A 16,855-nucleotide genomic window follows, 5' to 3' on the forward strand; every position below is an offset into this window, starting at 1 on the left:
TTGGGAGTTATACATGATATAAATGATGAATTGATGGGTGCTGACGAGTTGATGGGTGCAGCACACCAACATGGCACAAATATACATATGTAACAAACCTGCACGTTATGCACATGTACCCTAGAACTTAAAGTATAATAAAAAAAAAAAAAATCAACAAGAAAAGGATCTTGTGTTAATTTCCTGTGGCTGCCTAACAATTTACCACAAACTGGATGACTTAAAATATAGAAATCTATTATCTCTCAGTTCTGGAGGTCAGAGTCCCAAACTAAGATGTGAGCAGAGCTGCACTCTCTCTACGGAGACTCCCTCCTTGCTCTTCTAGCTTCTGGGGATTCTAGGTGCTCCTTGGCCTGTGGCTGTGTAACTCTAATTTCTACCTCCATCTTCACATGGCCTTCTCCTTTTGTCTCTGTGTCTTCTCTCTTCTGTCTAAGGATGCTTGTCATTGGATTTAGGGCCCACCTGAATAATCTAGGATGATTTCATCTCACGATCCTTAACATATTTACATCTTTTTCCGTATAAGGTCACATTCACAGGTTCTGGAGGTTTTAAATTATTACTTTCCCCCAATTTTATTGTGATAAAATAACATCACATAAAATTTACCACTTAACCATTTTTAAGTGTACAGGTAGTGCTATTGAATGTGTTCATAATGTGCAACCAACACTACCATTCATCTCCATCACTCTTTTCATCTTGTAAAACTGAAACTCCCAGTCCATTAAATGAAAACTCCCCGTTCCCCACTTCTCCCAGACCCTGGCAACCACCATTCTATATCCTGTCTCTATTATTTTGACTGGTCTAAGGATCTCATAATAGAATCATACAGTATTTGTCTTTTTTGTGGCTGGCTTATTTCATTTAGCATAATATCCTCAAGATTCATCTATATTACAGCATGTTTCAGAATTTCCTTCCTTTTAAGGCTGAATAATATTCCCTTGTCTGTGTACACCACATTTTGCCTATCCATTCATCAGTCAATGGGCTAGTAGGTTGCTTCCTTGATTGAGCTACTGTGAATAACACTATTAGGATCATAGATGTATAAATATCTTCTCTAGAATCTGCCCTCCATTCTTTTGTGTCTATACCCAGAAGTGGAATTGCTAGATCATGTGGTAATTCTATTTTTATGTTTTTAGGAACTGCCACACTATTTTTCACAGAGGCTGTACCATTTTATATTCCCACCAACAGTGCACAGTGGCTCCACATCCTTGCCAACACTTGTTATTTTGTTTGTTTGATTTATCCAAATTGGTATGCGTTGGTCCAGTTCTTTTTAAAATAAGCCTGCTTTGGTTTTGTAATCAGAAAGAAAGATTCTATACTAAATTGAAATCAAGTATTTCTTCAAAGAAGAATACTGCCCCTTTGACTCACTTGAGGATATTTCTGGGACCTTCACAAAAGTTTGTATATGCAAACAGGTTTATCATTTGTGTGAGCCCTTTAGATTTCACTAATCTGGGGTTTGGAGAGATTTGGACAACTGCTGAGGTCAAGTTTACCCTGGTTTATGAGACCTATTCTTCACAGAGCAAATTAACTGTGTCAAAATTGCATAAAAATGAATGTTAATATACTTAAAATTAAACTTTCCAGACTCTTTGAATGACTTATTACTTTAAAATACACAGATATGCTAAATACTTTCTATTTTATAGCAAGTCTATTTAAAATCATAAGCAATTACATCTGGAAAACTTAGTTTCAGTTTTGATACACTTAAAAGAAATACTGTACTTTATTTTAGAAATATTATTTTAATGTAGATTTTCTGCCTTTTATCCTGCTTGCTTCGATTAATTCTAATTAGTGTTATAGTATTTTATAATAGAGACATTAGAATTTAAAGGATTTTAGTGTTCATCTTAATACAGTATTTCCATAAAGTGTATAATGAGAACTGCTCACTGGTGTCATGTTGAGGGTGGGGAATTCTGTTATTAGGAAAGTTTGGAAATAATTGGGTAACAAATTTAAGCAAGGTTCTTTATAACAGGCTTTGTACTGTAACCCTCCTACTCGTACTCCACATGAAGTAAGTGTGAGACAGAAACTTCCAAAATGTATATGACCATACAACTTTGTCCTCTCAGAGCACCTTATAGGACCACATGTTGCAGATTGCACCTTGGGGAACTTCTGATCCAGACAAATTGCCTGGTAAAGAAAGTGGAGGAACTAAGAGTTGGCCCCTTATGGTGCTTGAGTCCTAATTTAATAACATTGCTTTAAGGCCAGATGCAGTGGCTCACACCTGTAATCCCAGCACTTTGGGAGGCTGAGGTAGGAGGACTGCTTGAGCACAGGAGTTCTAGATCAGCCTGGGAAACATAAAAAGACTTTATCTCTACAAAAAATAAAACATTAGCCTGGCATGGTGGTGCACACCTGTAGTCCCAGTTACTCGGGAGGCTGAGGTGGGAGGACCACTTGAGCCTGGGAAGTTGAGGCTGCAGTGAGTCATGACCACACCACTGCACTCCAGCCTGGGTGGGAGAGTGAGGCTCTGTCTCAAAAAACAAACAAACAAAATACCCAATAACATTACTTTATGGTGTTTTATTTTACTGCTTTCAGAAAAGTTTCCTGCTTTCAGGAAAGTTACACCCTAATAGGGAAGGCCATCACATATATTGATGAGCATAATGGAAAACGTGATTGAATGCCAGGAGGAAACTGGCTACACTTAGCTTGCAAGATGTGATTACGCTAAGCAATAAAGAAAGAAATTCATTTCATGGAAGAGGTGATTTTTGAACTGCACCTTAAAGAATGAGAATGTATGCATACAGGTAGTTTAGAGGGTTGGAGGGCAAGAGGTGTCTTTAAATAATAAACACTTAATGTCAGAGATTTCGACAGGCTGGGATGATGGGTCAGTTTCTATTTCTTCATCTCAAAGATGTGCTCAGTGGAAAGCTTCATGGAAAGCTCCCCCCTCAACCCCACCCGACTCCAGAAGGAGTCCTGTGTAGCCCAGCATGCCTGACTTGGGAGGGAAGTGTGGCATCAGGGATAAAATTGGATGCAGTTGTCCAGTCAGCTGGCAAGTAGTTCACGATTTGTCTTCTGTGTCGAATATCTCCTCTAGATCCAAGCTTAAGAGAGGAAGAGGGATGTTATGAGCCCCTATGCTCAATCCCAGCACACTACGTATCTGCAAGTAGTTTAGAAGAGCCTGAGTCTACTGGTATGGGGGCTGCCTTCTACACACCTATGCTGTTTCAGATCCCGATTTCCATCACAGGCTCCCATTTCCACGAAAATGTAGCAGATGTAGTGGGTATGTGGTTGGGCTCTGGCGTAGCATTGCATAGGGTCGCATTATTCCTGGGTAGGTTTCAGTTTTCTTATCTGTGAAGTAGGGATTTTAAAAGTACCTACCCCATACAATGTTTGTGAGCATTATTGTGTGATAATGCATCTGAAGTGAGTGGCACATGGCTGACATAATAACAGATTAGCCATTATTATTGCTATCATTACTCTATCAGCGCACAATGGCTTTAAATCTGCATAAATACAGTTGTTAGAAGAATGGACTCTCCCAGCATCCAGAAGATTCTAGAACATTTAGGGGAGGAGGAGCTATCCAAGATCTTTAGATTGATGGTGGTGATGAGGAGTAAAGCAAAGGAAAGACTGCATGTTTGGGCGATGTGGGGAAACACCAAGAGAAACATCTGTGTGTGGGGGTTGGGTAGGGTGGCAGCTTGTGTAGGAAAGTTTTGAAATAGTATATAGTGGTATTGAATATGTGTGTTTGTCATGAACCATCAAAGGAGCAAAAAAAAAAAAAAAAAAAAAACCTGTGTTTTGCCAGAGTAATGCTTATGTGTATATTCTTTATATTTTACACATTTGTGCAAAATATCATGCACAATGATCATGTATGTCATTGACTATATCAGGTTCACTTTGCTGTGAACATTGTTTGGTTTAACAGCCACTTCTATAAAGACTGTTTTTAATCGGCTTTGTATCCTGCAGCTTAGCATGATAAGTACGGGATCTAAACAGATATTTATCAAGTGCTTATTACAGGAGATACTGTTAATGCCCTGGGTCGCTGGACCCCTTTTATCGTCCTGTGCTCTCCCCACCTGGCTTCAGTGTGCCTTTGCTTTCCTTGGCCAGCACCTGTAGCTCTTCAGAGGACTGCCCTCAGGCTACTGGAACTGCCTTGCCTTTTGGTGCAGAGAACAGGAAGCTCCTACATTCCATCATTGCCCCCAGGAGCCCTCAGCCAATAGTTGGCATGGGGTTATGAAAGCCCAGCACCTTTGCCTGAGTGGGGAAAACTTCCGAGGCATAATTTGTACTCCAGAGTTCCTCCTGAAGCTTGCTCCATGGTACAATACCTAAAACTGCAGCCCTGCTTCCATCACCCCCTCCCCACCTGGCTCCCTGACTTCCTTACTCTTTAATAAGTGATTTGCAGCTGACTCCTTATGGCTAGGTCTGTTCCTGGGGAAACTGAATTGAAACCACTGAATATGTGTCAGATTCTGTCCTAAAACTGGTATAAACAACTCATTTAATCCTCACAACACTGGAAGGTGGTTATTATTACCCTTATTTCGTGGAGAAGGAAACTGACTTGAGTAAATGAGGAGCATCACGTACTTAATCAGAGGCTGTTAGAGTTTCATTGCTTTGCCTACTTTCCCACTGTCCTGGCCCACTGATGTCTTATTTAACAGGGTTACATTATCTTTTGAAGTACAGCTACCATTCTAGGGTAGTTTATTGGAACAAACAAGACCACATTTTAAAATTATTACCCATATAAAGCTCATCACTGATTAAAGGCCTCACAGCAATTCTCTTTACTTCAGGATGTTAAAGACAATTTAGAGAGGCAAGTATAAAACCATTCTAGTGTAGGAAAAAAAGTTACTGAAATACTGAAATGACTAGGAAGAAGGTCACCTCATTTAATAAGACCTCAGTGAGACCACTGTGTGAGGCAGATGAACATAAGGGGTAAGGCTTTGGGGTCAGACACATCTGAGCTTGAGTCCAGCATCTCCTCTAACAAGCTTTGTGACTTTGGGCTATTTAATCTCTCTAAGCCTTAATTTTTTCATCTGTAAAATGGAGAACTATAATATCTATTTTGTAGGATTGGAGTAAAGATTAAATAAAAGAATAAAAGGATGTACAGGAAGTTTTTAGCACAATGCCTCACACATAGTAAGCACCAAATCAAGGTGGTTTGTTTTGTTTTTCATTGAAACAAAGTCCGACACATATTATGTGGTGAAACTCCGTAATTTATTTGAGAAACAAAAGTAAACATTGATGATACTATAAACAGCTGCTCGCGGACCTACTTATAGGCCACACCTGGTGTGTAAGCCCCACCCTTGAGAATTGCTACTTTAATTCAAGCATGACCTTCCCATGTAGATATCAATCTGCCTTTTTCCTGGCAATATCTGGAATGAGCCAAACTTTTTACATTTTTCCATTTACCAGACAGAGATAATAGCCATAGAATTATAACTCTGCCCCTGAATCATCTGCCCCCAGCCAATCATCCTGTACTTATTCCAAGATGGCTTTACAAAGATAGTACAAACCTGGGGTTTTGGTTTAACTCTGTATTTTGAAATCATTGTAGATTCACACGTAGTTGTAAGGAATAATTCAGAGAGACCCCTGTACCCTTCACCAGCTTACCCCAAAGGCGACATCTACAAACATCTAATTTTATATAGCATTTTTGAATAAGTGTTCATATTTCTCGTTTATGAAAGAGCACAGAAAAGTCTTCTTTGCTTTAATAAGACTACAGACTAAAGAACAAGTCTCTTCCCTCAAGGAACTTACCTGAGCTTCGATGTGGGGGATGAGAAATCTTGAGAGACAAAAAGAGAACTTATATGTGCACATTGCTTTGTTCTGTCCCAGAATTAAAACAAAGATTTCTGTAAGAATTTTTTCAAAGTTGGAATGTTTAATTGTAAAATTTTTATTTTATTTTATTTCTCATTGCTCAAGTGCTTAGATTACTTAGGGGGTTAGAATTGTCCACTTTTCCAGTCATAACCATGACATGTGAGATATCATACCTCTTGCCTCTTACAGAGGTGGCTCCTATACAAGGACCTCTTTAGGGATGAAAACCCTGTAAAGCATGTGGTAAGGATACCTGTGGCTGAGGACAAAAGCAAAAAAGCCATACGCAGTCAGTTGATGTACCATTTCTTAGAAACAGCTATGGCAGAAGCTTTCCATTATGAAAGGCACTGGGGTGGTGCCGTAGGGTTGTTCAGATTTCGCTTTCAACTAAGCGGTCTTTGGAGCTCACTTAATGGTGTTTCTGGGGCTGATTGGGTACAGGAAGCAGCTGGTGTGCAGTGTCTGATGTGATCATCCGTTCAATGGATAGGATGGCAGTTTATTTTATTTATAGTGAGAATTATTCTGATTTTCTGTTAATTTTTAAAGTAGGAAATGTCTCTCAATTTCGTCATTGTCCTGCCTGCCCCTTTTCCCTGACTTCTTGAGTTTCTGAGCACCCCATCCTCAGCCTCCTTTGTTACCACCTTTCCATTTTTTCTTACTGTTCTCATGGATTCTCCCATCTCTCTCTTCCTCCCTTTCTCTTCCTCTCACTTCTTAAAAAAAAAAAAAAAAAGGAAGACAAACAAAATTGTTTACTAAAACATTTGGTTGAAAACCTTGCAATCATATGTTTATTTTAATTTCATTTTATCATCTTCCCAAACGCAGGTCTGTGAGAGTCATACTCCTGTTTTGCCTACTGGGCATTTGTAGGTATTCAGTGGGAATGAAGCAAGGTCCATTTATAAACAAACACCTGTTTGTCTTTATTGCTGGGTCTGATTGTTGCATTTGGATGAGTAGTTAAATGTATGTTAGTAATAGCCACTTTAAATATTTTAAACTAGGTACAAAATGAAAAAGTAGAAATGACGATTATATAAATCAATGTTTGGAATGCTGCCGTAGCTTAAGGCTTGGGGAGTTAATGATGGGGGAGAAAGACTGTTTTAACCTCCGTATCATCTGTGTACAAGGATGAACCTGACCATGACTCACATGAGCCACCAGAAGAGGCAGCTGAGTGGACAAATGAAATACAAGTTACCAAGAGGTCAGCCTGAATTTAAGGAACCAAGGCACGAGGGGGCTATCAGTGAAAAAGAAAACCAAATAACAGGTCATGGAAGGTCCAGACTTTACTACCAAAACAGCAGCTAACCAGAGTGGCAGTTGGAGGAGGTGGGAGGGAGAGAGAGAGTGTGTGTGTAGTGGGTATCCAGAGATGAAGAAAATAGAAGTGGGGTTGTGGAGGTACATGGCGTGGAGCTTACCTGTCCCTGATGGCCTGGGGGTAGTTTCTGAAAGGGCAGACTCCTCCCACCGAACAAGCCATATGTTCTAATTTAATATCAAATGCATCCGTAAAATCATTTGATGAACTGTGACGATCCTATGGATATGACACTATACTAGGGGAATATACTCCTTGTCTGTTTGGAGTGCCATGTGAGTCCCTGTTATCATTTTTTGGAAGAAAATACAATGTTAAGTATGGGGGGAAATCCAATTTTACAAACCTAGCTATAATTTGATAGTAATTGTATATGGGGCTGCTTGCTTTTCAATGTGAGGAAATAGGCCCAGTAGGATTCTTCTAATACTCTGGTTTTGCCTTTGCAATATTTGTCTGTGTCCGTGAGCAATACTGTTTTTCTCAATCAAGGTATATGCTTATAGCAATTTCAAAATATGTTGGGTGTACTTTGAAAGATGCAAAATGCTCTGTTTTATTCTCAGGGGAATTCCTGTGTACTGTTACCCTGGGGATAGAATTCCTTAAAACAAAACAATAATGATAGCAGCGAAAACCCTAAATACTCCAAGTGACGTTCACACTTTGCTCAGAGAAGCAGCATATGCTGTACATATGTATACAATGAGATCAAAAAAAAGAAAAAAGGAAAAACTAATTCTGTGTTGTAGTTTGTGGGGCAATGAAAAGAGGCCAAGAAATAGATGGAAGAAAAATATATGGAAAGGAATAATGAATATCTCCTCCGTTTCTTCTTTCACAGTTCTGTTTTGAACCCAAAGTGGATGATGCCATCAGAGCTGAACCACTGAGGCTGTGAAAAATTCCCATCTTCTCATTGGCCATCAGTCGAGAAAAGATGGAAGACTCTTACAAGGATAGGACTTCACTGATGAAGGGTGCCAAGGACATTGCCAGAGAGGTGAAGAAACAAACAGTAAAGAAGGTGAATCAAGCCGTGGACCGAGCCCAGGATGAATACACCCAGAGATCCTACAGTCGGTTCCAAGATGAAGAAGAGGATGATGACTACTACCCGGCTGGAGAAACCTATAATGGGGAGGCCAACGATGATGAAGGCTCAAGTGAAGCCACTGAGGGCCATGATGAAGATGATGAGATCTATGAGGGGGAGTATCAGGGCATCCCCAGTATGAACCAAGCGAAGGACAGCATCGTGTCAGTGGGGCAGCCCAAGGGCGATGAGTACAAGGACCGGCGGGAGCTGGAATCAGAAAGGAGAGCTGATGAGGAAGAGCTAGCTCAGCAGTATGAGCTGATAATCCAAGAATGCGGTCATGGTCGTTTTCAATGGGCCCTTTTCTTCGTCCTGGGCATGGCTCTTATGGCAGATGGCGTAGAGGTGTTTGTCGTTGGCTTCGTGTTACCCAGTGCTGAGACAGACCTCTGCATCCCAAATTCAGGATCTGGATGGCTAGGTGAGTGTGTGGTATCCGTGAGACCAACTCTGAAACTGGCTTATTTGTTAAGCACAGTTATCAACATAGAGAATAAATACTTTTCATCTAGAGCACTGCATTTTTTCTAACAAAATTTTTATTACAAAAAATTTTAAGCATACAAAAGAATAAAAATAATTGTACAGTGAACACCTGTGTATACCTACCACCTGGATTCTGTAGTTCACATTTACTGGATTTTCTTTATCATCTGTCCATCAACCCGATTTATTTTTATGCATTTCAAAGTAAGTTATAGTATGTTTTAACTTATATTTTTATCATAGTTGCATTGATTTCTCCTTTATTAAATTCCAAAGCTACTCTCTTGGAAGTTAGTAATGCTGTTATATTTAACACTTTTTTAAATACAGAGATTAGTTCTGTAAAACTCTGACAAATGTGATTTCAAATGTCAAATTTTATGTGTAATCCAGTAGTTTATTTTAGGAACTTGATAACTTTAATTTTTTTCTATTATCTATGTGTATGTTTGCTTAGATTTTCAACTAGCCTTATTCATATAATTTTCTATAGGTGATTTTAAATCTTTTCAAGGTGTGTAGCTTTGTGTCCAAACTAGAAAACTTCTTTATATTATTTGAAATCATGTAAGTATTTAAATGTGTGTGTTAATAATATAACCTCTTTATAAAATATCTATACAGCAGATTTGATTTTTGTTTTGAAGTTACCATGCACTCAGGTTTGTATTTTTACAAAGCTATAGTTAACACTCTCTGAGTTTGTGCAAGGGGAAAATAAGTAGGCAAGAAGCAAGCATGCAGTGAAATATCCTCCCAGCAGTTTAAGGATCCACAGCAAACACTTGGTATATAAAATCAGGAGGATTTCCAAACTGCTTTTGCAATTCGTGCCTCAGAAAACACATTTATGTGCATATTAAATCTTTATGTGTTTCAGAGTCTATGAAAGAAAGTAAGAATACTTTGTATCTACATTTCCAAGGGATTTCTTTAAAGCTTCAAAACAAAAGTATACAATTATTTTGTGGAAACCTGGTAACTTTATTAAGTAATGTTGTTATCACTGATGCTGAGAAATTTTCTGGGTGATTAAAATTAAATGCCATATCCTAACTTGCTCTATGACAACACAAGAGAGATAATCATGAATGAGAAAACGATATACATCTTTTTATTCTTTTAACACTTGTTTCTTTTATATGATCCACTCCTAGTATTCATTTCTTTACGCTTAGCTAAAAGAAATGGATCCATGAAAGTAGATTGTGTAGGTTGAAGGGGTGGGAGTCAGGAGCATATTTTGCATATTTTGCTGGTACACTCATTTGTGTATTCCCCTATCAAATGCAGACATCACCACGCTTCAGAGGGGGGTCCTTGGTCATTCATCAAATTGATCATCTCAGTAGATTGGTTTTGTATCTAGCACTGTATTGCATTTTGTTTTTTTTTTTTTTTTTGTTTTGTTTTGGTGAGCATGTGTATCCAACTGTAAGCCTAGACATCAAAATATGTATTGAGATTTTGCTAAAGGAATATATCAGCAGAATGTATAAAGAAGATAGACCCTTAGAAATATACCCCCATAAATAATTAATAATTGCCAGCTTAAATTTAGAATAAAAAATATTTTAATGTTATGATCCTACCATTTATACTGGAAACACTACAGAAAAATCTAAGCCCAACTTGCCCTGTGCCTTTATCTTCCTGGTGCTGTATGAAAGCACAGTATGACATATGGTTCTCTTATCAAACCATCCTCCAAACCCAGAAACCCTGGTGATGTTACCTACCCCCGGGTGGCATTTAGAAGTGTAGATAATGCTGCAGAACAACTGGAGCACAGATATTCTCATCTGCCCATAAATGTTGCCTGCTTTAGTGAATTAAAAATGTGTCCCCAGGAGTGTATAGTTTCACTCCGTGTTGTGAGTCCCCAACAGGAGCATTTTAATGCTTTCATAACTGTGCCTTCCAGACTTGCATTTCAATTATTTTGCCATAGTATTTTCACTCATAATTGCATTCTAACAGAGTCTTTTTAGACAAGCATTTAAATTGTTTTGCCATTTTCATTTCATCGAATAATAACTTTGTAATATAATTACCACACTAAGTCATAGCAATAAGATCAAAATGCAAGAAAGCAGGATGCATGACCCATGTTTGGTGGCATTTTGAGGATATAGATTTGCAAAATAATTTCTCATTTGCTACTAAGCATTGTGTCATTTTCCTCAAGGAAGACCAGGAACAAAAATACAACCCAATTTATGTTTTAATTATTTGGGAGATTGAGCCTCTCTTTGTGTTTGCTAAAAGACTGACTTAAAGGTATCTAAGGGCATACAGTGTGTGTATATCTGTGTGTGTGGTCTGTGTGTATATATAACATTGTTAATTGGGCCAGAATAAGTTAGAGTAAATATTTAATTATCTAATGATCTGCTCTTTGGAAGAACAAGGGCAGTCACTTAAAGATAGGCTGTTCTCTATTGCCAAAGTCTATTTATTAAGCACTTACTGTGTGTAAAGCACAGTATTGTCACAAGGATAATAAGACAAAAAAGAGAGACAAGATTTCTCTATCCAAGGAAGTTATAGTCTAGTGTGGAGAAATCACAAATGGGTAGATTGCCAGTCTAGATACCAAGTATCAGTGGCCATAAGACAAGTGTAAATAAAGAGACTTCAAGCAGGGAGAACATGTTACAGGGTAAAGCCCTGACTAAAGCAGTGGAGAGAAGGAATGGATTTCAGAGCTACTCCAGAGGTAGAGTCAGCAAGGATTTGCTCATTGATTAGCTTCGAGTGGGGAGGAAGGGACCAATTAATGAAAAAATGGCAATTTGTTAAATTAGGTAAGGCAGAATATAGATTTTAGCAGGAGGGAGAAAGATGAAAATGTTTAGTTTGAGACCCTCTCATTTTGAGGTCACTGGGGACAAAGAGGAGTGCCAATGGACTATTCCCCATTCAAGCTGAAATGCCCAGAGATTTGGAAGCCATGTTGTTTAAGACAACATTGCCAATGACCTTAATGCGGGAGAGAATGGTTTCCTGCTGAATACTATTTATGGGGCTGGTGGTGGAGGAGGAATCATTAAGGAGGTAGAGGAGAGGCCAGAGAAAGGAGCAGCCAGGGGAAAGGGGAGGTCTGGAACTTGCTGGAAGAAGGAAGGGATGTATAGCTTTCAGGTGCCACAGTCTTGCAGTAGAGGCTGGCAATTAAGAGTTATTGGCTGCTGCAAACAGCTCTTAAGATGAACACAGTGAGCACAGTAAACACAATGAGCCAGAGTAGGAAGTTTTTAAGCCTTCATATTGAATGAAGTGAAAATGTGTCCTCCAGATTTCCAGGCCTCGGTCACAAGGTAGGGTTTTCCAGGACATCAGGCCTTCTCCCTTCCCATTTGCTGTGGCTTAGAGTGGATGCTGTGGAAGTGGGCCTTCTGACTTAACTCCTGTCCACTGGTTGTTGAGGGCGGCAAGTATGGTTCTAAGATTACCCCTAGGCAGGAAAGATGTGCAACCATTTTCAGCTCAGCCCTACCCTGACTCTAGCCCATTAGAGCAGAACAAGCAGTATGCTGGCACCTCTTCCCTTGCATCAGAGGGGCTGGCCTCCCGCTCACTGGCTTATTTTCTCCTAAGACCCAGCCAGTGAAGCAGAGAAAATGATCATTATTGGTTCAACTGCTTTATTGCTGAGGGTTACAAAGATGAGCGATATTTAAGAACTAAAATATTATCACAGCCAGGTGTTGACTAATACAAAATAGATGCAAAGCAACATATTCTAACCCAAAATGTGCTTTTATAACTAAACCTGAACTAATTAATAGTGAAACATCCTGTGTTTCTTTTATCCTTTTCAAGGCAAATATCAACTGCTACCCCTAATTCCCATATGCATTGGTAGTTTTCAGGACAGGAGTTTTAGCAGCGTAACTGAGACAGGGCCAGATTGCTTTGGGAAGAAACATGAATGTTGTTCAGAAAAATGGAGACAGCAAGAACATTTCATTTGATAAGCATTAATTGAGTACCAACTCTGAGCCAGGTACCTGGCAAGGTACATTGAGAGGATATTCTGATTAGTATGTTGTGACCTTGTCATTCAGGAACTTTATTTTTATTTATTTATTTATGTATTTATTAACAATGTGACAGATACACTTGTGATAAATTTTAGTGCTTTATGTTTTTTGTTTTTTCTATGACAAAGATACTGAATAAAATGCTGTAGGATTGCAGAGGAAGGAACTACCAGGTTTGCCTTTGGGAACTGATGAAAATTCATCTAGGAATTGATTTTAAACAGGGTTTTGAACCATGGCACGTGTATACCTATGTCACAAACCTTCACATTCTGCACATGTATCCCAGAACTTAAAATAAAAAACATAAACAGGGTTTTGAGAGCTGGATAAGAGTTTACCACGCAGATAAGAGGAAGGATGGCACTTCAGGAAGATGTTATAATTGCCCAATAGCCTGGACTTGGTAGGCCATTATGTGAACTTATATGTGGTAGGGGTAGTAGTGTCGGAGCTGACAGGTCACATTGTGGATATGTTGTGAAGACCTTAATGCCAAAGTGGGGGTTTGGACTATCATTAAATCATTAGACCTGTGTTTTAGAAAGCTTCCTCTCACAGCAGTGTGGGGAGATAGTTAGATGGGAGAGAGACTTAAAATGTCAAATAGACTTTAAGCTACTTACGCATGTGACCATTTGCAAGTAATTTAAATTTCTCTGTGCCTCTGTTTTCATAGCTGTATGTTGGTGCTATGAGAATACCCAATTAGATTGGGAAGATTGAATGAGATAACGTATAACTCTTAGCAAAGCATTGATTATATAGCAAACACTAATAAATGATAGCTGCTGTAATAATTAATAGAGGTGTGAATATCAGTTAGGAGGCTAATGCAATAGCCCAGGCAAAACATGATGAAATCCCAAACTGTATCAGTTAATAGGGTGAGTGAGGCATCAGAATTGGAAGCATTTCTGGAAGATTAATGGAAAAATTTGCTGAATGAGAAAGATAAGCAGATAGTTGAGGATGATAGCCAAGGGATTGGGCAGGTACAGGGAAGGCAGAGCAGATGAGGAGGCTGGTGAAGTTCATTTTGGAGGGTGTTAATCTGGTAGGTAGAAGAGGTCAGGACCAGAATAGCAGATGTGAGATTCTGAAAAGGGAGGTTTAACCAGAGAACACAGCTAAACAAGAGGTGGACAATGAGTAATGAATGTATCAGACAGCTTAGCACAGGGTTAGAGAGTCTTTTGGCCCCAAAATAACTAACAGCCAGTAGTAAATTCCTCTGCATAATGCTTTTAGATTTTTTAATTTTTTTAAAAAAGAAAAATCTTATTACAATCCTCTTAAAAGCTCCTGTTTCCCTTCAGAACCAGTGGCCATGTTTAAAATTTGGTCTATGTGCTCCTCTAGACATGCCAATTAGATGTGCTTGTTCTGCAGAGCCCTCTTTGGAGTTTGAGTGGGAGTGGGGAGGTGTTGACAGGACCCCCTCTGGCATCCCTTCCCTCTGCTTCATCAGAGCAGACTCAGATTCATCCATTTAGGTGAAGAAAGGATTCCATAGCTAAACAACAAAAAATTTTAACATCTTATCTGGAATATCAGTGATTTCAGCTGTCACACTGGTGTTACAGCTTCAGTGTTTGATGAAGTGGTGTTATGAAGTAGCCAGGATGCGTGGGGCATAGCTCAAGGCCCTGAAAGAAAGATTAAGATGAATAAGGTTTGGCTCCTATTACCAGGGGGAATCATAATATTTCCCAACTTTTGTTTCCTTAGTGATGTAGGCAAACCCTGTCATTTTAAAGATGAAGATAGGAGACCCAGAGAACTCAGTTGACTTGCCTGATTTGTAGCTGCACATTAGCCGAGGCAGACTCTGGAACACATATACCAACTCTTAGTCCTGTGTTCCTTTCCAGTTCCCTCACATTTTCATTTAAAGCCCTTTCAGTGGGGATAACCCAGAGAAGAACACAAGGCTTTCCATTCTTGGTGAAAATACACCACTTGGTGAAAATAAGGTATGTCAAGCAAGCTAAAGGTGATCTGGAAATTCCCTTTTTGCTTGTGAAGTCCAACAGAGTAATCACCTGTTGAACCTGTACATTTTCTCTGCTTTTAAAACCTTAATAGAAGACATCACGTGTTTTTTATAATTATAAACAGTACATAATGGCAAATATATGATCACAAATGAGAAATTTGATTGCCTCAGAGAATTGAATTAGCCCACAGTACAAAGTCATCTTAAAGAGGCAGAGTGGCAGAAAAAATAAAAAAAGGGAATGTCAGCCTCATGGGAACCAAGGATTTTGTTCCCTACTGTATCCTCTTGCCCAGATCAGTGTGTGGTACATAATAGGATCTCAACAAATATTTGTTGAATGAATGAATGACAGTCTCCGAGATCTTTAGCACTTTGAGAACTAACTGAAGATATGAACATATCTAAAGTAAGCATGTATTATTTTGGGCTGGGCGTGGCAGCTCACGCCTGTAATCCCAGAACTTTGGGAGAATGAGGCGGGCGGATCATGAGGTCAGGAGATGGAGACCATCCTGGCTAACACGGTGAAACCCTGTCTCTACTAAAAATGCAAAAAAATTAGCCTGGTATGGTGGCAGGCACCTATAGTCCCAGCTATTCAGGAGGCTGAGGCAGGAGAATGACTTAAACCCAGGAGGCAGAGTTTGCAGTGAGCCGAGATTGCACCACTGCACTCCAGTCTGGGCAATAGAGTGAGACTCTGTCTCAAAAAAAAAAAAAAAAAAAGAATGTATTATTTTGAATTGAAACTCAGTAGAGGAGGAATAGCAAAGAAAAAGTCATAGATGCAGATGTTGGCAGTGCCCTTCCAAATAGTGCTCAGGGTTGAGGTGCCCTGATCTAAAGATTTAGCCTATCTATCTAGGGGCCACATGTATCTCTATTGTAGGGAAAGATGCATTAGGCATCCTTGGCCTGGAATTTGTGAAGACCTGAATGCTGTAGCTAAGATCTCTCATTCTCATTCCATGTTCCAAAGCAACTTGAGGATTTCAAATTCAGCTTTCTCTAGAGCTTACCCATCAGAAATAGGCTGGCCAAAGAATGCCAGTTTTCTTGGGAGTCCTGTTTTTCATTTTAATTGGCCAACTGGCATTCTGTTTTTTTCTATCAGTCGTGGTGAGGTTGACCGTTGGGAGTCTGCTTCTAAGAGATAGATCTGTCCTTAGTGTGCTGACATATCGGGTTTCTGAACATATAAGACTGAGGTCCAAACCAGTCTTGCATCCTGGGAGGCCTACTTGGGTGTTCGCCTAGTTTCCTGGAGAAATAGTTCATCTTCATAGATACTAGGTTTTCTTTCAAACATCTGCAATATTAGCTAGAGTAAATCGGTATATTGGATGAAAACAGCTAGACCAATAACACTAAAGCATTAAAAAGACAATACTTTTACATATAACTGGAACTTTACTTGACTTTTTTCCATTTTAGAAGCTCTTGAAAAGTTTTTTAAATATTTCTAAATAATTCTAGAATAAATATAGATATTTACAAATTTGGGATATATTTTTGGATAGAAATGGAGTAGTTGTTTTTGTTTTACTTAAAACTTTTCTATCAACAGACTATTCGGCATTCCTATATCGTCCATTGGTAGCTAGAATGTTCACTCAACCAATATTTATTGAGCATCTACTATGTCTTTTTCGAGTGTGTCTAACCCCTGCTCAGTGTTTCCGGGTAGACTAGCATATCCAAGCTGATGACAAAGAGGGACACAGAGTTTTTCCTCTTTTAGCTTTATTCCAAATTTTTGATGATTTGGCATCTGAGTGTGGCCTAAATTTTAAGACCCATAGTTTTTTTCCCTAAAAATGTACACTGCAGACTTTAGGATCAGCAGCTCTACACCCTGCTTGATTTCTTTGCCCTCAGCATCTATGTGGGCATCTCTCATGGAACTTTATTCTTTGTTGTGTATGCACCCTCTGTCTCTGTTTAGCCTC

General features: G+C 39.1%; 1 protein-coding gene across 2 annotated transcripts in view; it reads left to right on the forward strand.

Moving 5' to 3' along the window:
- Nucleotides 1-16,855, forward strand: part of SV2C (synaptic vesicle glycoprotein 2C) — a 279,524-nt gene that overhangs the window by 42,535 nt on the left and 220,134 nt on the right. For both annotated transcript variants that reach the window (XM_017848733.1, XM_017848732.1), the window contains exon 2: nucleotides 8,118-8,793. In XM_017848733.1, coding sequence (XP_017704222.1) covers nucleotides 8,214-8,793 — 580 coding nt within the window. In that variant the 5' untranslated portion in view covers nucleotides 8,118-8,213. The remainder of the gene's footprint in view (nucleotides 1-8,117; nucleotides 8,794-16,855) is intronic.

The sequence above is a fragment of the Rhinopithecus bieti genome, unplaced genomic scaffold (genome assembly GCF_001698545.2).
Source record: "Rhinopithecus bieti isolate Rb0 unplaced genomic scaffold, ASM169854v2 scaffold_30918, whole genome shotgun sequence".
Taxonomy (NCBI): Eukaryota; Metazoa; Chordata; class Mammalia; order Primates; family Cercopithecidae; genus Rhinopithecus; species Rhinopithecus bieti.